Source organism: Daphnia magna, linkage group LG10 (assembly GCF_020631705.1).
Source record: "Daphnia magna isolate NIES linkage group LG10, ASM2063170v1.1, whole genome shotgun sequence".
NCBI lineage: Eukaryota > Metazoa > Arthropoda > Branchiopoda > Diplostraca > Daphniidae > Daphnia > Daphnia magna.
The window spans coordinates 6,270,624-6,298,547 of record NC_059191.1 but is presented as its reverse complement, the minus strand read 5'-3'; the positions used below and the strand labels follow the sequence as shown (position 1 = coordinate 6,298,547).

The 27,924-nt window shown below is 39.0% G+C and overlaps 6 protein-coding genes across 17 annotated transcripts; 1 reads left to right on the top strand and 5 right to left on the bottom strand.

Moving 5' to 3' along the window:
• LOC123466565 lies at positions 1-2,208 on the bottom strand. The gene is made up of 3 exons (XM_045180551.1): positions 1,453-2,208; positions 774-1,386; positions 1-674 (listed from the first exon to the last, which is right to left on the bottom strand). The coding sequence occupies exons 1-3, from the start codon at positions 2,122-2,124 to the stop codon at positions 1-3; spliced, it is 1,959 nt and encodes a 652-aa protein (XP_045036486.1). The 5' UTR covers positions 2,125-2,208.
• Positions 2,209-4,627: 2,419 nt separating this feature from the next.
• Positions 4,628-7,390, bottom strand: LOC116936281. 3 transcript variants are annotated; one of them, XM_045179573.1, is made up of 9 exons: positions 7,211-7,390; positions 6,816-6,974; positions 6,562-6,735; positions 6,358-6,489; positions 5,869-6,276; positions 5,649-5,804; positions 5,498-5,567; positions 5,346-5,437; positions 4,628-4,896 (listed from the first exon to the last, which is right to left on the bottom strand). In XM_045179573.1, the coding sequence occupies exons 2-9, from the start codon at positions 6,877-6,879 to the stop codon at positions 4,814-4,816; spliced, it is 1,179 nt and encodes a 392-aa protein (XP_045035508.1). In that variant the 5' UTR covers positions 6,880-6,974; positions 7,211-7,390; the 3' UTR covers positions 4,628-4,813. The 3 variants fall into 3 exon arrangements, with proteins under 3 accessions (XP_045035508.1, XP_045035507.1, XP_045035506.1); XM_045179572.1 differs by having other exon boundaries at positions 7,078-7,218; XM_045179571.1 differs by lacking the exon at positions 7,211-7,390 and adding an exon at positions 7,046-7,204.
• A 4,206-nt stretch (positions 7,391-11,596) lies between these two features.
• On the bottom strand, positions 11,597-13,126 carry LOC116915443. 3 transcript variants are annotated; one of them, XM_045180595.1, is made up of 8 exons: positions 12,967-13,126; positions 12,801-12,890; positions 12,576-12,728; positions 12,455-12,503; positions 12,265-12,395; positions 11,987-12,200; positions 11,822-11,910; positions 11,597-11,747 (listed from the first exon to the last, which is right to left on the bottom strand). In XM_045180595.1, the coding sequence occupies exons 1-8, from the start codon at positions 13,019-13,021 to the stop codon at positions 11,689-11,691; spliced, it is 840 nt and encodes a 279-aa protein (XP_045036530.1). In that variant the 5' UTR covers positions 13,022-13,126; the 3' UTR covers positions 11,597-11,688. The 3 variants fall into 3 exon arrangements, with proteins under 3 accessions (XP_045036530.1, XP_032776478.1, XP_045036531.1); XM_032920587.2 differs by having other exon boundaries at positions 12,455-12,530; positions 12,609-12,728; positions 12,967-13,125; XM_045180596.1 differs by having other exon boundaries at positions 12,609-12,728; positions 12,967-13,125.
• Positions 13,127-13,269: 143 nt separating this feature from the next.
• Positions 13,270-15,494, bottom strand: LOC116927737. 7 transcript variants are annotated; one of them, XM_045180594.1, is made up of 10 exons: positions 15,191-15,494; positions 15,062-15,081; positions 14,791-15,003; positions 14,592-14,729; positions 14,411-14,539; positions 14,196-14,342; positions 13,978-14,133; positions 13,826-13,910; positions 13,681-13,760; positions 13,270-13,622 (listed from the first exon to the last, which is right to left on the bottom strand). In XM_045180594.1, exons 3-10 carry the CDS (start codon positions 14,975-14,977, stop codon positions 13,555-13,557), a joined length of 990 nt encoding a protein of 329 aa, XP_045036529.1. In that variant the 5' UTR covers positions 14,978-15,003; positions 15,062-15,081; positions 15,191-15,494; the 3' UTR covers positions 13,270-13,554. The 7 variants fall into 7 exon arrangements, with proteins under 7 accessions (XP_045036529.1, XP_032790675.2, XP_045036526.1 ...); XM_032934784.2 differs by having other exon boundaries at positions 15,062-15,223; positions 15,318-15,494; XM_045180591.1 differs by having other exon boundaries at positions 15,062-15,494.
• A 3,274-nt stretch (positions 15,495-18,768) lies between these two features.
• LOC116927779 lies at positions 18,769-21,714 on the top strand. Of its 2 annotated transcripts, XM_032934841.2 has the most exons (4): positions 18,769-18,988; positions 20,690-20,876; positions 20,940-21,083; positions 21,162-21,714. In XM_032934841.2, the coding sequence occupies exons 2-4, from the start codon at positions 20,690-20,692 to the stop codon at positions 21,317-21,319; spliced, it is 489 nt and encodes a 162-aa protein (XP_032790732.1). In that variant the 5' UTR covers positions 18,769-18,988; the 3' UTR covers positions 21,320-21,714. The 2 variants fall into 2 exon arrangements, with proteins under 2 accessions (XP_032790732.1, XP_032790733.1); XM_032934842.2 differs by lacking the exon at positions 18,769-18,988 and having other exon boundaries at positions 19,695-20,876.
• Positions 21,715-21,758: 44 nt separating this feature from the next.
• LOC116927736 (alpha-2-macroglobulin receptor-associated protein) lies at positions 21,759-23,284 on the bottom strand. Its single transcript, XM_032934783.2, is given in 6 exon segments — positions 21,759-22,255; positions 22,315-22,408; positions 22,469-22,565; positions 22,567-22,577; positions 22,636-22,933; positions 22,999-23,284. Coding segments are annotated over 6 exon segments (1,074 nt in total). The 5' UTR covers positions 23,200-23,284; the 3' UTR covers positions 21,759-21,882.
• Positions 23,285-27,924: the final 4,640 nt, after the last annotated feature.

Genomic DNA, 27,924 nt, shown 5'->3' with positions numbered 1-27,924 from the left:
TCAATCAATCAAATAATTTTGTGTTAAAAAAGCTGGTTTTTTAGCATTTCGAGGCTGACGGTTTGTGACTGCAAATGACTCCATTTCGTGAACTGCATTCACATTGCGTTTACCAGCGACGCCTTTTCCATTTTCTGGGATGTTTTCTTTATTCGACAAGCGAGGCTTAGCCGCTCGTGTTCTCTTCGATTTATCCTTTTCCATCTCTTTTTTTTTTTTTAAATAATCCGTTTCTAGTTGAGCCATTTCCTCGGGATCAGTTAACACACGGCTTCTTCCAATTTGGATTCTGCTCTTTTGTCTAGGACCATTTTGTATGACTTTTGGAATGGGCATAAATTCTGCTAAACGTACACGATTCGCCATCATATTCGCTCTAAGGGGAGTTTCAGATTGGGCTGATCTTGATTGACTTGTTCCATCTCCTTTTTCAACGGTTTCTCTATCACTGTTTCCCAGTGGTTGTTGATTATCGACTTCTGTCGAAGCTACTGTGTTGCCTAAAACACGACAGTCACGAGTCAGAATGTTCCCTTCTTCCTTTGCAAAATCCATTTCATCATCTTCGTTCCCCGCCGTCTGAATATTATTCGAACCTTTGATCTCTATGGACTGCTGCGGGGTCTGTATTTCATGACCAACTAGATCTTGTGCATTCTGTTGTTGCGATGGAGCTAATAAACGAACGGCAAAAAATGTAAAAAAATTTGCTTTAATTATCTAAAATTATAAAAAACTATAACAAAAACCAGAATAGGAAGTTTGTTTAGTACCTTGCAGATCAGTAACCAAAGCTGATGAGAAACGCGGGTCTTCCGGTTGTAACATTGAGAAAGGGTAGATCCCAGCTCTTTTGAAACCAGAAATTAAATTCGATGGAGTCATAGCCTTATGGAAAGGATCCCTTGTTAATCCTGCTACTTCATGGATGGTGATTCGCTTGCCAGGATTATTGCGGTACCATTCCATGTGAGCTGTCTTAATATACTTTTTCAGCGCTACAAACACCGACACATCCAACGGTTGTAGCTCATGGGAGGTGTGGGGAGGCAAAGTAATAAGCTCCATGCCGTAGTCTTTTGCTTTCTTAACAACTAGATAATCCAAGTGAGCAGAGAAATTATCCCAAACGATTAGGACTGGATTTTCTTGGCTGCTTTGCACATAATGCTGTACATGATCTATGACATCAACCATGATGTTCCCATCAAACCAACCAGTTCCGTTTGCAAAAGCAATTGAACCAGGAACTGAGTTATTCATACTTTTTCGGTTGACATTCTTTAACGGAAAGACATAAGCTGGAGGAATAAAACCCCCTGCAGCGTTTCCAAAGCATATCATAGAAACATTAGTTCCTCGTTCTGTACCGGTGGTTTGACAAACCTTAAAGAATTAAATTAATGAAATACCGACAAATACTTCGAAAAAATAACAGTTTACGGTATTTACCTGCTTAGTACCACGGATAGCTACAACGGTTACAGGAGCCATCACTGTTTGATTGCTAGTTTCATCAATATTAAATATTCGATGTGGTGGATACTGATGACGGGTAAAAATAGAAGCCAACTTCTGTTGATAAGCGTTAACAACTGGGTAGTTGAAGCCGGCAGCTCGAGCTTGACTTGTAGCTTCAGGTTTTCTTAGAGATAGGCAGTCGTTCCTCTTCATAAACGAAGTGAACCAATCTTCTCCAGCAGTATGATATTCATGCCACATTGCAGGACATTCAATTCCATTACCGAGCACAAAGCTGTAAACGAGCTTTCTCACTTCACTAGGAGTCAAGGAATGATTGCTCTGCATTGCAAGCTTCAGATATTCAACGAGCTCCTCCTCTTCTTCATATTTCAGGATTTGCCTGTGATGCACTTTATTCAATAAATAGTTATCAGGGATGGAGGCAAGATGTTTCACTTTTTGAAAGTGAGTGAAAAGGGTAGTCCTAGAAATGCCATAACTTTCTGCTACTTTTCTATATGAAATATTCTGCAATTTAAGATCGTGATGTAATTTCAACTGTCTGAGAGCACTAATCAATATTTCTCTTGGCATCTTTTCCTTTTTCCTGTGGTAGTTACGAACCATATTGAAACCTGTAATGTTCCAACACGTTTTCATTTTAGTATTTCAGTATTTCAGTATAGTTGAGTCAACAAAAGTGAAATCATAACTCACTAGTGTATAAATCCTGACTTTTACAAGTGAAGAAAATATGGAACAATCCAGGTGTCATTCAGCGTATCACTTCAGTCTTTCGTCTACGTTGGTTTTTTTACTGTTTTACTAGGGCCAGGGTTGTTACTAAACAGAAGTAAAAAAGTCACGTGTTCACAAGGGTGGAGCTATAGCCAGATAAACGACCACCCACCGACAAAAACAAGGGGAAAAGTTAAAAAATAAAGGCATCTAAACTTTTTTTTATAGTATCTCCACTTATACGTAACAGAATTTAAAAGAAGGCAGCACTTCTGAAAGAAAAAGGAATTTCCTTTTCATTAGTGCGTCTTTAAATCAAAATAATTCAGCCGTTGTAGAGAAAAATTTTGTTCCATTTTTCCCCTGGCTCTGTTCCGTTTAACCCTAACTTTTTTTTTTTTTTTCATTTTTTCCTCTTGTCATTTTATTAAATAACTATTAAATAGTTGGACGAAAAAAATTAAAAAAATTACGGAATGTAAAACAATGCAAGGGAATCACTACTACACTTTTTTTTTCGTTTTTCTTGTAAAAAAAAAAATGGCAGCGTAAAAAAAAAAAATGTCCCAAATAGCCCCGGTCTCCCCTACTTAGCCTTGTTTAGGTGGATTTAACATAGGCTAACGACTTTGAGGACTGATTTCTCCCATTAATTTTGCTACCAGGAGCAAAATTATTGTGGAACGTTGTACGTCAGGATATTGCCAACATTTCAAGTGCCAAATTTTCAATAATTCGCTACAACTAGTAGCGAATCCATGAAAATTAATTCAAGTAAAAGGCTAGGGATGCTGTTTAGTATTTTTTACGTTTCTAGTGTCAAGAAAATATGTAAACATGGGTGATTCAAATGTGGATATGGGGATAATGGATAAACTAGGGGTGATTAATTATTTATAAAGACTGGAGAAGACGCAGAATGTCTTAAAGTGTAGTATTCTAGAACATTTCCTGAATTGGAAAAGTATTACTAGGGTAAATAAATCAAAACCCCCCTTTTTTCCTATCTCCCCCTGCAATCGAAACCCCCCTGGATTTTTTTTAAATTTTCCAACGCAGCATCCGAAACTGGTCTATTTCTAGTTTTTCCCAAAATACCATAAATTTCCGCAATTCCCGTATTTTTCCCTAAATTTCCATGATTTCCCTATTTTTCCGTGATTTCTCTATTTTTCCGCGATTTCTACTATTATCCACCGGCTAAACCAAGAGAAAATCTAATCAAATTTTAAAAAATGATAAAAAAATCGGGGTAGGCGGGCAGAATAAGGTATAATCGGGCTGTAATCGGGGCAATCGGGTTGAAATCTCGATCGAATAGGTTTCACCATAAATCGATTGATTGCAATCGGGGTTGCATCGCTGATTACGTACCCCGATTGAGCCCCAAATACCCCACCCCAATGCCCCGAAATGTGAACCCCGATTGGAAAAAAGTGCCCCGATTGGCTCGTGGTTGATCCCTAGTTATTTTATCTTAGATGTTTAAGGATATTGACCATATGAGACGCCAGATTTAGTCCATTCTTCTTCAAAAGACAGAAAACGTCCAATTCAAGATTTTTCAGAGCGCCATTGACAAGTCTTTACGTCGTCTGCTATATTTGTTATCTAATGACTACAGAGTTGCCATATAGCTACATATTGTAACGTGGGGAATTACTTGAAGACCCGGGTAGTGACTAAGACACGTTTATTCGCTGTAAACGTACACAACACTGCAATAGATATAAGTAGACTGGGGCTACAGCAAGGGAAACGTACGAGTATTTATGCATTTGGAGAACTAAAGCTATGGTGGGAAATCTCTACGAACAAGACTGCCGGACATCTCGAATAGGATTGCGGGAAATATCCGATAAAAGATCGCCGGACATGACGATCGAGTCCATAGTCCCAATAACCGCGACAATAGAGCAGTGATGTGAAAAACGTGTGATGTGAAAAACGCGCAACGCAGGATGTTTTAATCCTGCGTTGCGCGTTTTTCACAAATGCGGAAATCTCATTTGTGTCCAAGTTGGTCTGCTGCGGCTGCAGCGTCTTATGGAGAAACCATCTTTTTCACGTTAAAAATTAAGTTTTCATAACTATAATTTAGATTTCCCCCTTTTCTTCCTAGAAGTGGGTACCCTATTCATCTTTTCATTTCCCATTTTTTTTTTCTAGCTCCAGTTCTATCTACTTTATTTTTAAAGCTATCGAGGAAGAGGAAATCTGAATGGTTCTCGTACTTTCTCTTGTTGAAAGGTTTTCAGTTCAAATAAACCATGTGTTTATGTTACCACCATGCCTGTAGGGTTTTTTACGATTAACATGACAATTGTAACAGCCGTCGCTTATTTTCTAGAGCTTTTGATGTTTATAAAATTCTACAAGACATTCGGTGTGCCGAATCGATGGAATAAGGTCGAAGTGGATGTAATTATCTGCTTAGAAGTGATGTATTGTTCGTTTCTGCAATGTATGTTTTCCGTTGCTCAACATGTCTAATCTAATAAGAACATAACCCTGTTTGCTTATGCAATTTTAAAAGCAAACTAGGAAATTCCACATGAAATCATGAATCATAAATAAGTTATACGTTGCTAGAATACAACTCTGCCTATTTTTAAAACAGCATGTTTTTTTTTTGGATAAGAAAATGGATAACAAGGAATATTACAACCAAGGACGAAAATTTTGCGTGGTTTCCTGAAGAATTAAACCCAATTAAAATCATGAAAACCGAAGAGAAGGCATCTACAAATATCATCAAAGGCAGTGCATTGGATTTGGTACTTTAAGTCGGATTTGACAATCCAAATCATTTTAACAAATTCGTAATCCAAATCAATCTCAAATGATTTGATTTTTGTCAAAATCCAAATCCAATCAAATTTTTTTTTTATATAATTAAAAAAATGCCCCACCCGCCCCGAATGGATTTTCGGGGCGGGATGTGAGCTCCAATTAGAGCTAATCAGGGCCGATATGGATTTGAAAATTGATTTGATTTTTCAAATCAAATCACGACAATTTGCGACAAATCCAAATCAAAACAAGGCTATTTTTCGGTTCCAAAAATCAAATCAAAATCCTCGAATTTGATTAGGATTTGATTTTTCTTGCCAAATTCAATGCACTGATCATAGATTTCATACCTGATGCAGAATTCGAGCGTTTAAGCCTATTCGCGTCAAAAGAGTTACAGAAATCGCTCAAGCGACATGACATTTCCAATTTGCCATCATTCCTAAATTATTGATTAAAGTATCGATATATGTTTTGTTTTGGTTAATAAAGTAGCATTTACCTAGAAATGACGTTCTGATCGTCAGTTCGTGAGGCTGCTCTACAACCTCTTGAAACCGTTATTTCCACCTCTGCAAAAGGAACAGGAATGTCATTCGAAGCAAATGTTATCGCAATTTTTCTGCTCTATTTGCAAATTCCGAATAGCCTACCAGTAGAGTTGGTGGAACTCGAATTAGACGTGACCGTCTTTCGTTCTACATAACAAGCTTCTTTCGGTTGGCACATTAACACTTTAGCCGAGGTGGATGGTTTAACCATGCAGCTGTCATTTTGGCCCATTCCAGTGCATTCGTAACATCTCAGACCTGTTAATACCATTGAATTATGTACGTTACATAACTAAAAACTTCAGAAGAAGTAAGCTCTCACGTCCATCGCCTGAATTGCACAAGTTCGTCGTACACAGTTGTGCATTAACATACTCCGATTCGTTACTATTCTTTCTGGTGGTCGCGGATAGCAATACACCTTCGATAAAGTCCAATGATTTGCAACCCCGTTGAATCACAACGCGCACGGCCGTGGTTCGGGTACTTCGTGACAGTGACGTGGAATTCCCACCGTCATCGAGTTCGATCGTACCGTTAGCAACCGAGGTATCCGTTATCAAGGAATCGACACTGGAGGACGAAATACTTCCTTCAGTGGTGGGCGTTTTCCCCGGAAATAGTTCGGAGGTGGATGATGGCGACACGGTCGAACTTTGTGAGTCAATAGAAACGAGAACTGTTTGATTGGTCATCGTTGGTGATGTAACGTTGGATACCGTTACCGCATCTATTATTATAAAAAAAAAAAAGAACAATTTAATAACGATTCGCATACCTCACTGGGTAACATTTTAATGGAAATACATACCTATGGGAATTTCTTTCCGGACGACGCTGCAAAACATGTTTTTCTCTGCACATGTCACTTTTCTTGAGCTGGTAGCTGGACTGATTGCGCAGAGATCGTTGTCGCTGCCTTCGCAGGAATAACACTGTAGCCCTTTTAAATATTAAACAAAAAAAAAAAAACAAGTGATGCGGACCACAACATACAAAACAAAATTTCACTTACTGCTGTTTCTGTTGATGTAATGGTTTCTGTTGAAATAATAGTCGCTACCGAAACCACCGACGGGAAGAATAATAGGCACAGGAACAATCACGGGAATTTTGGGTTTTGGTATACTAACGGACGGAATGTGTGGTTTGGGAGGCTTTGGAGCTTTGAATTTAATTCCTCTGGCATCTTAATATACAAATTAAAATGTGTTTCGATTTAATAATACTCTCGCTACACCATCATTTGTGTTTTGAAGTGCTAATCACCCGCATAGCTGAATATCACCAGAACGATAGTCAGTAGCCTAGGATTGAAAGCAATCGTCTTCATTGCTGAAATGTCTCAAGAAAGTAGGTTTTTACGTGTGTACGTTTTCCAACGACCTGATTCTGGTTAAAAATTGGGGCCACCCACCATAGGACGATCTAAACAGCAAGCAGCGAGACAAAAATAAGTACACATAGTATGTTTATACGTAGCAGTCAGTATTCCTTACAGCTGCAGGAAAAGGAAACTAAAAATACACACTATATTTTGTACAAGATTTCAATGGCTGTCACGGTAATCGATGAAAACTGTTTTGTCCAGAATTATCACTGATAATTTAGTATGTTTCAACGTTAGTTTTCCTATACACAGTGGTATTCACTCGACGACTTACAGATAAAGAGTGAGGGCTCTCTCCGTGGTATACAACATATTGCTGTAAGGTCCTAGTTCCCATGCCGCAGGCTATGGTGGGGAAAAACCCAAGGTGAAAAACCCAAGGTGAAAAACAAAAGCCCAAGGCAGACAGGTTTCTCTTTCTTTGCAACCCGAGGAAAAGGTGCAACATTAAAAGTGGGAAAATTGACAGAAACGTAGAGGAAGAGAAGAATAGAAAGAAAACGAGGGTATGGTAGGCACCATAGTATCCCTTCCGTCCAAACGAAATAAAAGGATATAGACCCATTTGCTTGCTAAAGAAACTTGCACGTATGACTGTATAAACTGAATGAACAAATCAACATACGAACAGGGAAGAGGGAACACAGCGCTATGTACAGTTTTGTGTGCATCAGCACTGTTGCCTAACTTCGAATACTCTGGACCTTTCCAAATCTTGAAAGTAAAAGACTAAAGGTTAACTGTGAACCTATTGTGAATACCTGTACCAAATAGGCCAGTTCCGGATGTTATGTTAGAAAATCTGTAAACGCTGCCTGAAAAACAGGGAGGAATTGAAAGTGGGGGATGGATATATCCTGATGTCTGATTTTCATACATTTTTTCCCAGTAGATATTCTCTCTGGTTAATTGATGAAAAATAACTGAATTTTCAAACTGACAGAACAGCTGTTCTGCTTTTATCCACGAAATATGACAGACATACTGTACATCCATTAAGGTAGTTAATTCAACCTCTGATGGGCAAAACCAGAACAGCTGACTGGGTGTTTTCGCTGGAATGAATAACTGTGACAGCACAGGCAAGTCTAGTTCATCGTTTCCGAAAACTTTTGACGTCAGTTGGCGTTGCAATGCGAAACAACATAACGTTGTACCCTGTTTTCCCATGTCGTGTGATACATTGTATTTTTATTTATTTTCCTTCACTTGCCCACCCTTTTTCAAGTTTGGACCAGGCCGTATCGTTGTTCACACTGGGTATTTTGAACCGAATTGATCCATTTGAAAAGTACCTATCCGAGTAATAACCGATCGGCCATTTTTCAGGTAAGTAGATCGGTGCGGTTTAACGTGTCTCGGGTAATCCCTTTCTCCCAGTACAGTAGCGGCCCACGAAGTGAGAGGCTTGCAAAGTGGGAATTCCTACAAAGTGGGAAGGGGTGGAGCCTGCACCAAAAAGACCCCTTTAGCCTTGTATTCTTTGAACTTGCGCGGGGGTTTAAACTTCAAACCCTTTTTAACCGGTTTTCTGCCCTAAATATATGATGGAAATCGCTGCCGAGTAAAAAAAAACCTTTACAGTAGCGGTCCACGAAGTGAGAGGCTCGCAAAGTGGGAATTCCTACAAAGTGGGAAGGGGTGGAGCCTGCACCAAAAAGACCCCTTTAGCCTTGTATTCTTTGAACTTGCGCGGGGGTTTACACTTCAAACCCTTTTTAACCGGTTTTCTGCCCTAAATATATGATGGAAATCGCTGCCGAGTAAAAAAAAACCATTAATTATTGAGATAACTCGCCAATCATATTTAAAAATTCCTTGTGAAATTCAATCAAAATTTTGTGATTTCTAGTCTACTTCATGTGTTCTATGTTATTACGATTAAACCTAGAAAATGTTTTTTTATTTGTAATGTACTTCTATTGATGTAATATACGTAATATTTTGCTGTGATGAATAAGAGAAACAGAAAGTGCGTACGTACACACTTTCTTAATGATAAACTTCATGTATCGGGTTAAGCAACAAATATTGGGCCACGGGAACAGTGCTGAGGGCAACAAGGTCACATCTCTCTAGCAGTTGCAAGACCCTTCTTGTATTGTTCTTAAGGGGCGCCACGAAGTGGGACAAACCGGCAAAGTGGAAAGCTTCTCCCCTCGCACGACTTGTCCCACTTCGTGGACCGCTACTGTATTACACTAAATTAAAATAACTCCCATCGGTAAAACTATTAGTTCGAAATAAACAAATTTTACAGAAATGGATATCCAATGAGGAGGGCTATCAATTTCTGTAAAATTATCGTTTGAAAAATACCTATTCGAGTAGTAAGCCAATTGAATATTTGTTGTGTGGGTTGGTGTGGCTTGACGGGCAGTGCATTGGATTTGGTACTTTTAGTCGGATTTGACAAATTTAAATCACTTTAACAAATTCGAAATCCAAATCAAATCATTTCGTAAAAATAATCTAAAATTTCAAATCCAAATCAAATCCAAATCAATCCCTAATGATTTGATTTTTGTCAAATCCATATCGCTCAAATCCAAATCCAATACAAAATTTTTCAAAATAATTTATAAGAAAGCCACAACCGCCGCGAATAAATTTTCGGGGCGGGACGTGAGCCCCGATTAGAGCTAATCGGGGATTACGAGATCTTTCGATTCCCGTAAAAATAAAAACTTTCTGACTTAAATTGTAGGAGTTATTAACTATTAAATTTTTTACATTATTAGAGGGGGGGGGGAGACAAGCTTACACACCGAGACTTTGGGCTCTTTGTTTGCCCATTTAACACTAATAAATTAGTAAATATTTATATTTTCGTGATCCTTGTTTCACGAAGAATGCTTTGATGCAAAAAAAAGATTTTATAACGTGTTTTTTATGTTTAATTTGTAAATGTCTATTGACCAAGGGGCCGTTCACATACTACGTAGTAGGATTTTGGCGGATTTTTACCCCCCTCCCTCCCCCTTGTAGTAGATTGAAGTGTTCGGGCTGACTCCCCCCCCCCCTTGAAATTACGTAGTAGTTCGCTCGACCCCCCCTAAAAAATATAGGCCTATATATATTTCGAAACTCAATTATTTCTGTATTAAAAAAGTAAGCATTCTTTGTATCATTTTTGGTACAGTGACATTATTGAAAATTAACGATGCAAAGTATTTTTCTGGTTGCCAGATTCTACTTTTTTTAAATGGGAAAATTTTTGAAAATTTGTTTCTACTACGTATCAAATCCCCGGGCTCCCCCCCTCCCCCGTAGTATTTTGAAGTAATTTGTTTGACCCCCTCCCCCCCTAAGCCCACTACGTAGTATGTGAACGGCCCCCAATCCTCGACGAGCATGACGGCGGCCATTTTTTACGCGGTTTTTACAAAGGTATATGAAACTTAGGGCTAGGTTATCTTTTAATTAATCTTTTTAATTAATTTATCAATCGACCATTTATACAAGGAAATAAAATTTACGTTATATTCATTGATTTAGTTCTCATAAACAGAATTTGGAGTTATTAAAATTAAAATTAATAATAAATCGATTCGAAGCCGAAAGCATCGACTAGTCGATAAGAGTCGATTACCACATGGTCCATTGGTTAGCGAGCAATTTTTCGCGTAATCTAGATTAAATTAGATCGAAATATATATTTACAAATGCTGTTTACGTTTCTAAATAAATAAAACTTCAGTTATGTATATTCCTGTACCACTTTTGTAAATTTATCCTACGCATCACTAGTCCAGCATCAAGTGAGAGTATCACCTTTTTTTAATTTAACTTTAAAATCAAGCGTTCATCAACAATACACACAAGAATTTAAAATAAATGTATTCTGCAAACGTTTTTATATTTAAACCCTAGATTCAAACGATTTAATAGGCCTACAATAATCATTACAAACTAGCTATCAAAAAGGCACACTCTAATGGACAAGTCGACTCTTATAGACTAGTCGATAAGAATCGACTTTCCTCAGTAGAAAAAATGACGGTGCGATTCGTCGCTAAGGATCGACGAGTAGTCTGCGACCATGTTGAAGAGATGAGCCACTTAATGACCTAAAACCGTCGTTTTTTAAATAGTATTCCCCGCTGAAAGAGGGTACTTCTTTTCTGAGAGGGAAAATAGCCATAGTGGAGGAACCAGGGGTCTATGTCTCTATGACTCTGCACAAACGGCGTTCCGTATCTGTCAGTGTGATATTTGTAGGATTTTCGTTAATTGACCAAGGGAAATTTCTGGCAATTTTGACAGAAAAATTATTTCTTTAAAAGTGGATCGCAGAAGATTAGTACAGTCGGGTCGCCTGTCTTGAAGAAGGGGACCTGTCGTGGGTGAAAAGGGAGATTGGTTATCTCTTCGCAGAGATGAGTCATCCGCTCCTTGGACAACGCTGCGATCGTGGTGAAAAATAATCGGGAGAAGTCCCCTCTAAGAAAGATACGCAGATACGCAGTCCGGAAGGGGAGTAATTCGCGCGACGGTATGAAACTCTGCCCCAAATCTGCGTTAGATGAGTCTCCATCGGGTGAGCTCCCGGAGCTGGGCTCCGTTAGAGGAGTTCCCTGGTTTCCAAGAGGTCTTCAGACACTTCTCCAACTTTTGGTAATGGTTATCCCCTCTTTTTCGAGTAAAACCATTCTTTAGATTTAAGTCATCACTTGTTGTATTCGTTTGTGCTTGTTTAAATACAACCAGTCTGACAATATTTGGGCACACAATTTTCCCATCAGCTTAGAATCATAAGAGCAGAGTCAAAAGGAAGGTCAGACCGAGACTTGTTAACGAACTACGTAATTCTAAAAAAAAATCATCAGGATTATTTATGTTATGAAAATTGAATAAAAATCAGAAAGAAGAAGGGCACTAGTACCTGAAGTAGAATCAACTGTTATCTTTAGGGCATCCATCCTGTTGCACAAATCACCGATTCGACAGAACACATTGACGCTATCGTTTGATCTGTATTTTAAAGGAAGAATTCCTAATAATCAACAAAACCGGCCTCTATCGTCATAATACCATCCAAACAAGTTACCTATATTTCATTAATCCAACGACATCCGAAACAATGCAACCTCGTGAAACCCATTGTCCGCCATTAGATGGAACTACGGAATTCTCGTCTATCGTCGATCGTTTCACGTAACAAGTCTCGTTTGGAGCACATATCACCTGTTTTGCAACGGCTGAGGGATCTACCATGCATTTGTCGTTTATTCCTACGCCATTACATTCGTAGCATCTGAGAACTAAATGGAACAGGACCCATATTTTGAAATACGGACATGGACAGGGAAAAGTCTTTATCCTTACGTCCGTCACCGTGATTACACAGATCTTTCGCACAGAAATGCTTGTGGATCATATAACCGTTTAAGTTGTGCGTCATCTCCTCGGAGACGGGTGATTTGCAACCGCGCCAAATGGACACTTGGCTAGTCGAACTGCATTTTCTCACAAATAGTTTGAAAACCAATCAATCTTGAATTTGGAGTAAACTTACCTAGTAGATGTTGATGACTGACCTGCTGTCTTTATCCCGGAACTTTTAACTGCATCCGATTTCATGAAATTAACAACTTTCATTGTAACATATGTTACAATAACAATTAATAATTTGTTACTCATTAATAATGCATTCATGCAATTTTTTACACCTGGTATTTCTCTGCGAATAACGCTGCACAAGTGACCCTTTGGACAAAGGACTGCCTTTGCATATACTGTTGGGTTGATGGCGCAAAGATGGGCGTCATCACACGAATAACATTTGAAAACTGGATCGGTAATGATATAGCTAGATAATTATCTTAACAACTTAAGAACTGAGCGTAGTCTACGAAAATTACCTCTGTTTCGATAGTAGGAAGTAATTGTAGGAGTATACCTGATTCGAGTTGGATACCTAATTTTACCACTACCTCCGGATCTTCGAGCATCTGGAAAAAAAAAGAAGTAAACCCGCATTATTACAAATGTAAAAAATAAAATCAATTGCACGTTAAAAAGCCGTACCTGAATAGCTGCTGAAGAACAAAATAAGCAATGCGAAAAACAAGAATTCTCTCATTTTTCAATCCTTGACTACTGAATAGGCCCAGTATGAATGAACACGTTAGATCAGGCCTACTGTTTCGTTTCAAATGAGTTTATGAGTGGTGTTCAACAAGACTTAGCAGATCCAACTTATTCCGTACGGTGGAATAATCACAAGCGGATATGCGCTTTTCATATCTTAAGATAAACTCCCTTCCTGTCGAGCTCGTTTCTGTAGGAACCAATTACCCAAATCGGCGGTAAAATGTATCAAGGTCAATATAAATCCCATACAATTTTGTATTATTACAATGATTAATATCGAACGAGAAAAAATGGCTAAACAGACATCGAACATTTAGTAGTGAGGAAAGGATCAGGTTACCGTTCAAAATAAGTTTGCAACTTCCAATAAAATAGATCTTAGTGACTAGATTTTAAATGACTAAATTTGGTCTTGTTTGCTAATCTAATGAGAAAACAAGAAACATTTAGCGCAGGAATTTTAGGACAAGAAATTTTGAGATCTCAATGAGAATGATTTAGTTCTGAAGAACTGTTACGGAACTACTGCCAAAGCAGCAATATCAGAAGGGATGCAACAACGAGTAAACAGAATTCTTGAAGATTCAAACCTGAAAATGTGCACAAAATCAGAGAGTATGTTTTTAACAGAATTACATTTAGACATACCGTTAGCAGAGTTAATGACATCCAAATCGGCGCCGTCAACATAGTTGCACAAATCCGATGAACACGAGAGAGACAGTAGACTAGATTCCAATTGAAAAAACATAATAAGGTAAACAACCAGAAGTGTCCTTCGGATGTGTTATACCTTGTTCCTTCTTCAGGATCATGATCTTCGTCTGTAACGCCAGCCGCTCTACAACCTCTTGAGATGAAAACTGTGGTGGTTTCCACTGTAAATACATATATCGAATAATGATTTAGCATGCCGACGAAATAGATATTAAACCACGAACTAACCAGGGCCCTTGAAAGATGCGGTAACATTGGTTGTTGTCATTCTAAGTATGTTGCAATATTCATTAGACTCGCATGTTACTACTTTTGCCACTTCGGATGGATTCACCATGCATATATGATTGCTGCCCTCCCCCTCACATTCGTAACATTTCAGTCCTTCAAGTAAAAAATAATTAAATTAGAAAAGTTTATCAGCGTTACATAATGCAACGCCTTACGGCCATCGCCAACGTTGCACAACTCCGTAAGACAGAATTGGATGTATGTTTTAGTAGTGTCTCCACTCGCCCCGGTCGAGGTCATTAAATTACTTTGAAGAATATCTTGTGGTTTGCATCCTCGCGATATTAACACTCTTGTATTGCCTGTTAGATAAATACTTTTTGTTATGAGGGTCATTTTGTTGATAACAAAAACCAGAACAAACACCTACTTTCAGGGATTTTCAATGCCCATGGGCCAGTCACCCCAGGATCATCCATAGAAGTAGAGTGGATAGCGTTAGATGATAGAGCGCTAGTATTGCCATTAAAAACAGTTTGTTTGTGGCTTCCAATAGGATCTAGATTGAAAATTTTTAAAAGTTGAAGAAATGAAAGATCTTGTACAGTTACTACTGGGCTGGAATGAGATTTCTCTCCTCAGAACACTACAATATTGGTTATGCGGGCAGGAGACTCTTCTTGAGATTGTAGCAGGGCTGATGACACATACATCATTATCCATGCCTTCACATGCATAGCATTTGGTACCTGTCAAAGAAAATGTCACAAAGTTATTTGATGCCCAACAGATTTGAAGGTACAATGTTACCATATCGATATGAATTCCTATGCCTTCCATAACCATGCCTCATGGGGATGACAACTGGGATCAAAAGAGCAGCACCCATTCCCATGCCTAGGCCCATACCCATTCCTGCCCCCATGCCCATACCCATTCCTGTTCCTACTCCCATTCTTGATTTTGGAATTTTCATGTTTCTTCCAGGTGACTTCATCCGTTTGTATCCAAATCCCTTTGCATCTATAAATACAATGAACATTAATAATTATATCACAGCAAATTTGAGCTGCCATGACACCTGTGTTATGGACAACCAGGCTGAAGATCACAATCATTAGAATCAGCAGAGTTTTCATTTTAAAATAGATGCAAAAGTTATCAAGAATAGCCAACGAAATAAATTTTAAAATAAAATGTCGCAAATCACCAAAATATTCAACAGGAATGAATATAAAGGCGCCTGAAAAATTCAAGATGAAAGACGACGATGAACCAACGACTATGCAGACTAGATCAACAGTTGAAATCTGGATTACAAGCCGTACAAGTGTTACATTTTAAAGGAAGTAGTGCAAGTAAGTACGGATAGGTCCAAAAGCATAAAGCTTCTTGAAAATCGTGATCTTATTGCATTCCAAATATTACATCCAATTAGAATGCAGAATCAATGTTTTGGATGCCGTCGTCAATGCGAATCCACAAGAGACAAGACCACAACAAACGGATCTGCAACAAATGCGAGATGGTGAAAACAAGCGCTAGATGCCTCTGTAAACGTTCAAGTTATAAAGGAAAAAGGATTTTTTTCTTGGGTTATTTGATCAACAAAGAGTAGTAAAATATTTTTGTTTGTTCATTTTGCCTCATTTTTCTAAAAGTCAACGGGAAAAAAATTGAGCACGTAGTTTAAAGAAAAAAAAGGCCGAAATCGTTTTTTTGTGTCGTTTTTACCTAAAAGGAAAAATCATTTTCGTGCCTGAATGCGCTGTGATTAGTGCCATCCGTGTCTCTCTTTTTCGCTATAGTGAGACATAATTTTCTGTCATCAACCTGTACTGCAATTTGTCCGTTCCCGGAACTGGGAGGTTTTCCATCCCACCTGCCATAATAAGGTTTTGCCATCAAAAGAGAAGAACCGCAAGCGGACATGACAATACACACAAAAGGGTGCACACATACACACACACACACACACACACACACACACATACCCGCCTGTACACATCACATCACGATTCGTCCACATCGATCAGGTAAAGAGATGGCTGACTGATGGATGACACATTTTGTGTATTCATGTATAAAATGGAGAGGGGTTCAACCGAACGACCAAACAGATCACGCCATACATCTTTTTCCTTGTATACTGTTTCGTTTATTTCTTACCACCGAATAACCCACGAGCAATGGTTTTGATATTGTCGCATGTAGGTGAAAACCATTCTGGTTGCCGTCGCCATTAGCGATACTTGTAGAACAAAATGTATAGAAACCGGGTTCAAAAAGGACGGAGGCAGTAGACCCATAAATTTTAGTTTTTTTACACGTATACACAACTATGGGCAATATAAACCAAATAAAAGAGATACTATTTCTACAACTAGTCGAGCCAGAAGAATACATGTTTTTATATTACAGCCGAGTTCCCATAAAAATGGATAGCCTATACATCGACGAAATTCCTCAAGATTCCATCGCGAGTTCAAAACAAGGGGAAATAGTGGAAAGAGGAATGGTCGTTTGACAGTCAAATCAAGTTGTCCTATGCTACAACAAAAACAAAGAAGACGAGCAGCTGCAGAGACCACTGAAAGATACATTCGAATTTGAAAAAAGAAGGAGGTTGGGTTTCTTTTTTGCCGGCTATCCATCAAGAGGTAGATGAGAGTTCAACATCCGGAATTACGTGCTTGACAAGCCCAACCTCTATAGATGGACTCCTGCCTTGCTGCCTGTCATCCATGTGTATGCAACAGACAACGTTAGCTTAAGGTTGGAGAGGGGGGGAGGACTAGGGACGTTCTCAATTCCTGAAATTCTGATCACCCAAATCCCGAGAATCTCTACCAATTTTTTATCTTCTGGGGCGCTGGACGTCACCAGCATCTCCTATATTTTACCCCCATGAATGGACAAAATGGGAAAGAGAAAAAAAAAAGTAAAAATCTAGAAGCCGGACAGAGGCAGTTAAGTAAGCGCATCAAAGCCATCAGAAGCGAACAGAAAATGAAAAAGAGAAAAACCAAAAAACACATCGATCCATTATCATCCCATCAGTCAGATCCGGTTGAGTCGGACTTTGGTCGTCGTCGTCAGAGTTGACCAGAGTTGTCGTCACGACCTAATGGGCCTCTTTTCTTCTCTCTCTCTTTCTTCTCCTGAATAAAATATAAAAGCTCTCGAATTTTTCAGCCGTGTTTGATGCTCTCTCGTATTATTTATAGAGACACAACAGGATCTAGGAGGAAAGGGCGCTGACTGTCATCGCTCACTCTGCGGATTCCTCGTCCGCGTTGACCCACAGAGACGAGGGATCTATGGCCGTTCATTCATCAACGACCATTTCTCCCTCTTTGGTTGAAGGGGCAACGAAGGGAGTCAGCGCGCGTTGTTGTTGACGAGTTGTCATTCATCGTTTGGAAGCCATTTTTCTATTCCTTGACGACTGAAAATGAATTGCCCCTAAAAAGTGCCACAAGCCTTTGAATAATGTCCCCAAAGACGGATCTGCTTATCCGTTCATCTCGCAAATATATTTTTGAAGATAATACATATTCTATTAAATAGCTAGTGCTATTAATCTAGCCCTTTTTTGACATCTTACGTCATCGAAATAGAACCAAAGTCACATTCAAATTCTCCAAACCGTACGAGGATACGCATTACGATGAGTGGCTGCATGGTGGTGGCTAGTGCATCATCACCGTTCTGTCAACTCTTGGCATACACATATACACACACACACACGCAAACAGCTTGCGGGAGACCGCACTTTTCAAACTTTCGTGATTCACGATCGAGTCATTTGTCTATCGTCTCTTGATAGCAAACAGCACACTATATTGTACCAGCTGAACTAAGTCCTTTTGTGCTTTGTTTTGTTTGGACATTTTTATCGTCATCCGTTTGCTGTTTTTGGATTACATATTTTGTTCTTATTTTAAAGATCAATCGACGCCGTGACGTAGTGAATGACCCATTTTGCATATCCTCCCACCAACATTTTCTCAACCCATTCGCGAGTGTTTCAAATTCCCGCGCTGCATCCACAAATGTTTAAACCACATCGTGTTGGAATTCTTCGCCTCCCTCTCGCTCTCTCTCTCGTCAATTTTGAATATACCGCACGGGAATATGAATGGGCAAAAGAGCAATTTGAGAGAAATGAAAGAAAAAATAAAGGATGTGTTGCGTCGCTGTGGAATGCCAACGACCGCCTTATTGCTGTTGCTCTGAAACTTTTTCTTTTTGATTTTTTTCTTTCTTTTTTCGTAAAAGTCAAAATAATATGTATATTATCTAAGAACGAATGTTGCAGCAGAGCTTCAAATTCTCAGCTACTGATTTGCATCTGCCAAAACTGAAAAATCTTTAATTATATAGCAACAGCGTGGCGGCAAGAAAGCCATTAGGCTAGTCTAGTCTCTAGCAAGAAAAAGAAAACGAATTGTTGCTCCAAATACCACGCCATTCTTCTGCACAGTAAATCAGACCGAGATTTTTCTTTTTCTCCGCATTATTAATGTGCGTTTTCTTTCAAAATGTTTTCAAAAGTCCGGGTCAGGAATCCTTCTGACTAACCAATCGAGCCAAGGTACTGCACACCATACACCTTGTATACGATGCAGTAGTTCGAAAGGGGCCAATAGGGTACAGGCCTTTCGTGCTTTTTCGTGGACCTCAACATCCACACAAGAGGAGGGAGGAAAGAGGAGGAGGAGTGCTAGCTAGTGGAAGTTGGTGGTGGTCTTCTCCCTCCCCCTCTTCTCCTGCTGTAGCTATATATATTACACGGCTGCAAAGTCTTTAGAGTGGACAATCGATTCCATGTACCGCATAGTAGAGCTTCACACTTTGTTGACCTCCCCCGGAGAAGAAGTTAATAGTGTGACAACGACCATATAGATCGTTACATTTTCGTTCATTAGTTCATTCATTTTCACCACCGCCCGCTTCAATTCGGCCGTTTTCCACGCTCATTCAACCAACATATAAAAGAAAAAAGGTAAAGTATGGCAAAATTTGTAACGATACTTTTTTCTTGTTTCGTTATGGTTAATCATTCTAGTCACGGAACTCCGTGAGATTTGAGAATTGGTTGAAATCGGCAACGTTTGCAAACAAAATGTGAATGACCATTTGTTAAACATTTGTAAACTGGAAAAGGCAATTTGAGGCAACAAACGGCAATAACAGAAAACACGAAAGAATCGCGAAAGAAGACGCGCGTTCATTTGAATATCCCAAATCTTGTTCTTGTTTCTTCCAATATATAAGAATGACATGGAGGGAGGCTACCTCAGTTACGCGCTCAAGAGCTGCTGATGGACGCCTTTGCCTTCTTTTAGTTTTCCTTTCTTTTTTTAAATTTAAATCTCAGCTGATGGCCCACATCTCGCCCAGCGGCGGTTCAGCGCGCCAATGGACTTGTAGGGTTATCAAGTTGATGTCGTAATTGATGGCTTCAAGAATCTCTTTTCTATTTCTTTTTCCATTTGATTCTATAAGCCACGACAACGTTCCTTTTTTCCCCGGTGTACACACCATTAACATTCACCAAACAAAACTCGGTTGGCAGTGATTAATTTTTGAAGAATTATCCAATTATTGCGTACCCTAAAGAAAAGAATGTGAATCCCGTAGCGCAACGTCGTAAAAAAAATATATTTCAAATCACAAAAAAAAAGAAGAAAAGGAAGAAAAGGAGAAAAAAAAAAAAAAATGTTGGAGTTGCTGGTGCGTATTTAACCATCCCGCGTGATTTGAATTTGATTGTACAATTTCGTCGTCGCTTCTGAATTGTTTGGTGGACTTTTTTTTTATTTTTTTATTTATTTTTTTTTTCGGTTCCGTTTGTTTGTTGTTTTATTCTGTGCAGGTTGCCTCTTCATAGAAGCTGGGGGCACAATTTCATGGACAAGAGAAAGAGAGAGAAAAAAAGCAGTTAGAAAGATAGAGAGCAATATTCAAAGTTATTCCAAACACGCCAAGCATTCTTTTTTTCTTCTCTCCTTTAACTCTACACCGCTCATCCACACACAGAGTGAGAGTGTGTCCATATGAAATATCTGGCTGCATTCCTCACCTAATTGAGCACGAGCCCTTCGCCGCATTCCCCCATCACCTTTCGAGTTATTGAAGATCGAAATTCATATATAGCCTCCATGTCGAAGTAATTAGGATGGGACTTTCCCTTGCCCTCCTAAATCTTTTTTTCCCCCTCTAACCGACCGCAACAAATATCCACCCATCATAAAAGTAGAGGGGAATGGAGGGAAAATGCAACGATAAAGAATGGAAACGAAAGTTCCATGACATTCAGATGGAATGTGAAGAATCTCTGGGTCGTGAGTTTCGCGCGCGCGCTTCCAAGCACCTGTTTTTCTTTGGAATTTCCTTTTGATTGTTTTCTTTGTATAACGGAATTGTTTTTTTGTAAAAAAAAAATTAAAAAAAAAAAATAAAAAAAAAATGGTGACTGAGACCTAAGATTCAACCGAGCTACCGGTCTTGAGCCGCCAAGACTGTCTACAGGCTAGGTTTCCCCCCCCTCTGCCTACGTTCTTTTTGAATGGGTTTTCTCATTCTTACCTTAATGGCTTTAGTCATGGACGACTTTGACAAGTGGATTAACACCAACTTTGGCTCGACTGCTGAACACCTGATGAATGATAAACATCCCCGTATGTTTTTGTTTTCAATCTAGATGAACCCGGTTGTTGTTCTCCTGCTGGCTCAGATGGTAGCGGCTCAACCTGTAGCGCTGCCTAACCCACTCGATGAATGGAACACCAGGCCGACCGGCAGCAGCAGAGTAACAGAGACAGATGCCCAGCCAATCAGAACCCGGAGTCTGCCTCAACCATCACAATCAACATCTGGAAATCACGCTGGTAGTTAATAAACTTCTTATTTCTAATTTACCCAACATGATGAAGTTTTCTCCGTATTTAAAGGGCCATTCAATACCAAAAATGGTGAAACAGTCCTTAGCGTGAGCAGTGACAAGTCGAAAAATGGGACCAACAAAATTATCACGACGACCACAACGACGGAACCTTCAACACAGCAGGCCACGGTTGACATAGAAACTTTACCAGGTACACAATAGTTACTAATTATAATCTTTAACAAACATCTCTCTTAATTAACGAAGAAACTTTTGCTCGGCACTAAAGGATTCTGGTTGAAAAATCCCAACAAAGTAGAGGAATCAACTGGAACACCTTACGAAGTCGATTATCGCACAGAGCGATATCGATTAGACGATCTGCTTCAATTAAATAAGAAGCGCAAAAATTTTGGCCACCTTTATGAAGACGAAGAAAACCATTAAGAGAAGGATAGGAATTCCAATGAAGTAACTTTCTTACAACAACAAAATAACTAACCTCTCAGAACTCCATATCGAAAGACGAGCACCACAACAATAATCAACTCAACTCTTTTTGTTTCTGTTTGGTTTCGTATACGGGCAAAGGTAAGTGTGCATAATAACTTACCGTTCAGGAGGTTATGACCGCGCCCACCTATGGAAGATGGTCATCATTTCCCTTCCCATCTCTGTGGAATGCTGAAAAGAGCCTCTTCAACCTTCCCAACACACTCTCAAGTGTGTAATTTGTATATGTGTGCGTGAGCACCCGCTCTTTGTACTGACAAAAAGAAAAAAAATAAGTGTTATTTGCGTTATATATCATGAATGTAAATACATTGCTATTCGTTATTGGATATGTGCGATGCACCGGTCTTCGTAGAATGCAATCTACTATAAATCTGGCAGAAAAAAGCATTACGTTTATTGAGAAGTATACATGTAAAGTACAATGAAAAGTTGGACACCAAGCGTCCTTGTACTGATTATAAATTATCCAATGGAAAACCGCCTAGAAAATTTTTTCACAGCTCAAGGTGGCGTTGCGTGATGCGAGCCTCCAAGTCTGCATGCAACTTTTCCACTTTGCGAGATTGCAGTTTGATTTTCTGGCGCAGATCATTGACATCTTCAGAATTATTTTTGTCGTTGCCAGTTTCCCTCTTTGCCTGTTGCAGCGAGTGTTGAGCTTGGATGAAACGTAGCTTTTGCAACCGTTGCTCGTAATGACGCAACTCGGTGCGGAGAGACTCCAACTCTTCAGAGCTGAAATCGCCCTTGAGAGCTATTTTCCACAGACCCTGAACTTTTGGTTCTTCGAAATCCCTGCTTTTGGGGCCCAACAGGGTCATGCGTTCAAGCCGGTCGTAACCATTCTTCAACTCTCGATGGGTATTTCTTTAATGTGACAGGACGAGACATAACTAAAAAGCAGGTGACAGAATCAGAATTACTACCTCACTCCTTCAACAGCCAAGTTTTCCACTGTTGTCTCAGCTTTATCTTCCAAATCTTGAAGATTTTCCATAAAGGCTTCATTAACAAATGCATCTAATGTTAATCACATGATTATGCTTAATGGTTTACAATATGGAACACAATTTATTATACTTTCTTCTCGTAGCTTCCTACTGTTGTGCTCTTCCAAGAGGCTGTAATATTGCAATACTTTCTCCTGGTGATGGGCAAATTCATCCTTGAGCAATTTTCAGTTCAGATTCTATGATCAGGATGAATATGACAGAATGCTTCATTGACATGATTTTGATAAAAAATACCTGTGAATCCAGCACTTTCGGCTTTAGACCATAGTTTATTCAACTTTTTATCTTTGAAAAGATTGTGGCTATTGACTTGGCCGTCAGCATTGTTTGATTCAGAATTGGACATATCTTTGTCAAAGTGGTCAGCCAAGCCATAGCGCTCTATGATACTACTAAATTTATTCCTTAACTCAGCTTCCTTAAGACCATCTTTGTCCAAGTTGTCAGCTTTCAGGCGCTTGAGCTGCAGTTCTTCTTTATCCTGTACCTTTAGTTCACTAAAGAGAGTTTTTAGCTTGAATTCCGTTAGCCTCTGTAAAGCAAGGGAGGGGTGAGGTAGTTAGGTAAGGAAAGTACTTATTTAAGAACTGTGTGTACCTTTTGGGCTTTTGACCAAATTAAATTTATTTTGGCAAGACGAAATGGCTTGCCCATATTTTTCCAAGACTCTTTATCTCCATCTTCCAGCAGTTCAGGCTGGTTCGCCTCTTTAGAATACTTGTTTTCAGTTTGACACCAGGAGACGCAAAAGAAAAGCATACAAAACAAAGACAGGGTTCCTTGCCGGCCGTACATCATTTCAGAAATAACACCACAGACTACGAAGTAAAGACCGCTATCATCGCCATAAGGCTGAGAGAAATCCAGTAGGCGATGCTTGGTCTTACCGCTAGGGGCGCGGGAGTATACTTTCTGAAATTTTTCTACTTTTTCTAATGTTAGTACTGAATACGTGCTTCACACACACGTATTGGCGGGAATTGTATTTAACTTTACGTCATCAACGGTACACCTTAATTTTCTAGATCTTCTTCCTGTATCCCGTGAATTATTTCAAAATTTTATTCTAATTCTTTGGTATGGTAATAAAATTATACATTTACCCCCCTCTTTTCCCTATTTTTCAGACAACTCCTTCTCGTTCAGGGACCTGAACGCTGTCAGGCAAAACATGACGACAACTCCTGGTAGGGTTCAGGTCCCTGGCAGGAGTAATAGAATACTGGTGTAGCCACGCTTATGGCGGGCCCTCCCATTGCCTTTTTGGCCTGAAAGTCTTTCTGTCCCATAACGAAAGCGCCACAGCGGCTGTGTTGTGAACTTGTGATTTATTACGTTTTCGCTATGTTTTCGCTCATTTTCGTCGTCTGTACTTCAGAAAGTAAACAAAAAGTGGCTTAATTAATTAGTGTGAAAAAAGTAAGAGCATGAAGAGATTTCTTAACAACCCTCAAAACTCAATTCATAGGTGGCAGTTACGGTTATGGGACACTTAAATCGATATCTTGCCTCATTTTCTCACAATCGGTACGCGAAATCGGCAACAACTTTTGGGAAAAAATCCGAGAGGGGGAGTTAACATGGCCGTGGCTACACCAGTATTCTATTACTCTGATACCCATGTGTCCCATAACCGTAACTGCCACCTATGAATTGAGTTTTAAGGGTTGTTAAGAAATCTCTTCATGCTCTTACTTTTTTCACACTAATTAATTAAGCCACTTTTTGTTTACTTTCTGAAGTACAGACGACGAAAATGAGCGAAAACATAGCGAAAACGTAATACATCACAAGTTCACAACACAGCCGCTGTGGCGCTTTCGTTATGGGACAGAAAGACTTTCAGGCCAAAAAGGCAATGGGAGGGCCCGCCATAAGCGTGGCTACACCAGTATTCTATTACTCTGCCAGTATTCTATTACTCTGTCCCTGGCCTCAATTTCCAGCAAGAGATAGGCAGCTCAATTCGCTATACTAGCGCAACTTGCCTTTCGCATTCAGTTGCAACTCCATCTCGTTCAGGGACCTGAACTCCTGTCAGGCAAAAACACAAAACCCCCGAGCCGTTATTTTTTTATTTTGTGTTTGTTATTATTTATGTTTATTGTTTATTTTTCTTTCTGTTTCTTTTCCGTAATACAATGCCTTTTAACTTTATAATTTTGTTTTCATTTATTAGAATATTACCTAATTAATCAATGGTATAATTTCATTAAAATTACTATAATAATTGTGAATTTCCACTCTGGGCATTCGGGTAGTGGAACCGGTTTCAAAACCCGATATCATTACTGTGTACCCTATTTGACTTGTTTTTTGCAATACATCATAGTTTTATTTATTTTCCTTCACTTGCACACCCATTTTAAGTTAAGGCTGGGCCATATCTTTTAAAGTGGGTATTTTAAACGAAAGAAAACCGCTTGATAAGCACCTACCCGAGTAATGACCGATCAGCTATTTTTCAGGTAGGTAGGTCGGTGCGGTTTAACGTGTCTCGGGTAATCCCTCTATCCTAGTACACAAAATTAAAATAGCTTTATAGGTAACCATATTAAGTGTAAATAAACAAATTTTACAGAAATGGATAGCCGATGATCGGGGCTATCCACTTCCGTAAAATTTTTACTTAAAAAATACCTAACCGAGTAGTAAACCGATTGGATATTTTTGTCGGTGTAGCCGAACACATACAGGAAGAACACGATCGATACGGTGTATAAAAAGACGAAGAAAGTCTGAATTAAAAAAAAAAAATAAAAAATAGAAATGGCCATTTTACTCGTTTGTAGTACATTTGTATGTGATTGCCACATGAAAAATTTGTAAACGTCACCCTGTAGCGCAAATGTGCTGACAAGGTAACTCCCTTATTAGGTTAGGTAGGCCTACTCACGAATCGCATGCAGACGACTAAATTAAAGCCGAAAATGATATCATTTGAATAAAACACATACCGTACAGCCTAGAGGAAAAACATTGGCTTCTTTGACAAATTATGCATATGGGCTAAATTTTAAAAGCCCAAAAAAGAATGGCATTAATACGTTTGCAATTTCCACAAAGTTTTTCTCTCTTTTCAACTCGATTGTGAATGCAACATGCAACTGCATTGCTTGTTGAACTGCTAGTATGCAAATAGAGAGCCAAGCTATTTGGCTATACCCCACGCTATTGTTTCTTTTTGTCCAAGTTTTCGTTTAATTGCGTAATGGACGGGAATAGGTATTTGACTCAAAATAAAAGAGCCCAATTGAGAATTGAGACGGCAACTTTAGGTAAATTTCACCGAACGTACTGGCACAAAAATGAAAAAAAAGAGAGAATTTAAAACAGATGGTGAACGCTGCAATGTTTAAATGATGATGAATTACCCCTCTTTCGTGTTGTCCTGGGCGTTTTGGCATACAACTCTGTCTTATCAGATATATATCTTTTTAGGGTTAATTAATTGCACAACCCTTGATATTCAATTATTTAATGATGTGGGCTATGACAGCCCCATGTTTTTCGAATCACTTTTTTTTCCAGTTTTTTTGTGTGGTTATTAGCCTTACAAAGAGGCCACGGACATGATTACGTGTCATGAAGCAAGCGGATTTGTACATTGGCCTATACGTACATGTATTAACCCACATTTGATTAAAGGCTAAACAGAATAACATTTTCTACTTCCAACATTTCAGGGTTTGACCCGACTACTATTGGCAATTGAATGACGACAACAGAACAAAACTCTTTGATTTTTTTGTTTTGCTCTCCTTCATTCAATCCAGTTTTTGCAAACTTTGATTCTGCAACAGGTAGAAATAAAGACAAGAGCCAGTGAAGCGTATCGATATTTGAATGGAAGTATTTAGCTCGTCATTAACAACAGCAAAGAAACTGTCACTTTTGCTCCATGACTTTTGATGGTTATTATCCAAGGAAATCAATAAGACCGAGAGAAATTGGCCATCAACATCGTTGTGCTTTGTGCAGACGTAAATATAGAAGACGGCAGTTTTGCCACGAAATAATTTTCTCTAAAGCCAAAAAAGGCGCCAAATTGGGCAAATAAAGCCACTTGAAATGTAAAAACAAGCCACTTTAAAGCCACTATATCAAAAATAAAAATAACCATTAAAGCTAGTAGTAAGATCAGTATTTTTGGCGTATTCTTCGTTTTCCTGGTTAGGATTGCCACTAGGATTCAATTTGAGACATCAGAGATCAGAGATCAGACAGAGTATCACTGATCACTGTCTCAGACCTGGACAGACAGAGTATCAGGCAGCAGAATAGTGCGTTCTGTGTGGCGTCTAAGACTTGTGAAGAAATTGTGGAAAAAGTCCTATTGAAAATTGACCACCAGTCGCAGCACTTAATGGTTCAAATGCCCCTAGGCGCCTGTGGTTGGGTGGGAGGACGCAAGTTCTATCCCAAATACACAGAAATACCTCGTTTCCTGGCCGTTTCTGTAGACGGCTATGCGCAAATGCTTTATACCGACTGCAGTTAACGTTGCAAATTTTTGTTTTCAAATATTTGATGCGCTAAAACTAAAATAAGCCCATTTTGAAGCCAAATCATGGGAAAAATTCGAAAAAAGCCAGAAATAGCCAAAAAGCCAGAAGAAAACTAGAAAAGCCAATCGTCCAATTTTCAACCAAAAAAAAAGCCAAAATGGCTCCAGAAAGCCACTTGTGGCAACACTGGAAGACGGTTTCTCCCTCTCTCGTTGTCGTCTGCTGACAGCCATCTTTCAACAGGCTTCAAACAAATCCAACATGGTCGCGCACATCTAGATGATGCTGATGGCAAAGCTGCATCGGTACTTTTTCCTATAGAGCCACGTATATTTATCGCCTAGCTGACAGTTATCGCCTAGATCCCAGTTATCGTCTAGATGAGGTTTACTAATTAAGAGCCAACTATTATGCAACAGTATCAGACCAAAGTTCGCATATAATGAAATATGACATCCGTTAGTATATAGCAATACATTAATATTGACCCGTCTGAGGCACCAAATAATGTTAAGTGAAGGAAATAAATAAAATTAAGTTTAAAAAGGATTTATTTAGTATAAAATCAAGAAGTATATACAAAAGACAGTCATCCTTATCTACTGGTGGTTATCAACTAGATAATGCTTATCTGCTGCGTGTCGCTTTTAAACTAGATGATACTTAGCGGCTAGTTATTGTGTTTCAACTAGATGATGCTTATCGGTTACTTGTTATTTTTTATCTAGATGAGCCGTATATACAATGTGTTTTTTGTGAGTAAATAGTGTATATTGTGAAGAATTGTGGAAAAAATGACTGAAAATTTCAAACTATCATCCCATTCAAACAGCCTTGGCGTTTTGGAAAAGGCGAGATATATTGAAAAACTCAAACTAGTTCAGTGTGACTGCCCATATATCATCCCAGAAAACTTGTGGAAATATGGTCCAGCTCTTGCAGGTTTCATTCCACCAACCAACAAAGAAGGGATATTGATGCATTTGATCGTGGAGCACAGTCCGTTAACCCTTGA

Excerpts from the sequence above, each read along its gene's own strand:
- LOC123466565 (XM_045180551.1), bottom strand. The coding sequence starts at position 2,124 with ATGAAAACGTGTTGGAACATTACAGGTTTCAATATGGTTCGTAACTAC. Across the intron at positions 1,387-1,452 it reads CTATCCGTGGTACTAAGCAG|GTTTGTCAAACCACCGGTAC; the intron begins GTAAATACCGTA and ends TAATTCTTTAAG. Across the intron at positions 675-773 it reads TTTGGTTACTGATCTGCAAG|CTCCATCGCAACAACAGAAT; the intron begins GTACTAAACAAA and ends TTCGTTTATTAG.
- LOC116936281 (XM_045179573.1), bottom strand. The coding sequence starts at position 6,879 with ATGAAGACGATTGCTTTCAATCCTAGGCTACTGACTATCGTTCTGGTG. Across the intron at positions 5,438-5,497 it reads GATCAGAACGTCATTTCTAG|GAATGATGGCAAATTGGAAA; the intron begins GTAAATGCTACT and ends TCAATAATTTAG. Across the intron at positions 4,897-5,345 it reads ACGCTCGAATTCTGCATCAG|GAAACCACGCAAAATTTTCG; the intron begins GTATGAAATCTA and ends TTAATTCTTCAG.
- LOC116915443 (XM_045180595.1), bottom strand. The coding sequence starts at position 13,021 with ATGAGAGAATTCTTGTTTTTCGCATTGCTTATTTTGTTCTTCAGCAGC. Across the intron at positions 12,891-12,966 it reads GTTCTTCAGCAGCTATTCAG|ATGCTCGAAGATCCGGAGGT; the intron begins GTACGGCTTTTT and ends TTTTTTTTCCAG. Across the intron at positions 12,201-12,264 it reads GTGTAATCACGGTGACGGAC|TTCTCAGATGCTACGAATGT; the intron begins GTAAGGATAAAG and ends TGTTCCATTTAG.
- LOC116927737 (XM_045180591.1), bottom strand. The coding sequence starts at position 15,119 with ATGAAAACTCTGCTGATTCTAATGATTGTGATCTTCAGCCTGGTTGTC. Across the intron at positions 13,911-13,977 it reads CGCATCTTTCAAGGGCCCTG|TGGAAACCACCACAGTTTTC; the intron begins GTTAGTTCGTGG and ends ATGTATTTACAG. Across the intron at positions 13,623-13,680 it reads TGTCATTAACTCTGCTAACG|GTTTGAATCTTCAAGAATTC; the intron begins GTATGTCTAAAT and ends GCACATTTTCAG.
- LOC116927779 (XM_032934841.2), top strand. The coding sequence starts at position 20,690 with ATGAACCCGGTTGTTGTTCTCCTGCTGGCTCAGATGGTAGCGGCTCAA. Across the intron at positions 20,877-20,939 it reads AACATCTGGAAATCACGCTG|GGCCATTCAATACCAAAAAT; the intron begins GTAGTTAATAAA and ends CCGTATTTAAAG. Across the intron at positions 21,084-21,161 it reads TGACATAGAAACTTTACCAG|GATTCTGGTTGAAAAATCCC; the intron begins GTACACAATAGT and ends TCGGCACTAAAG.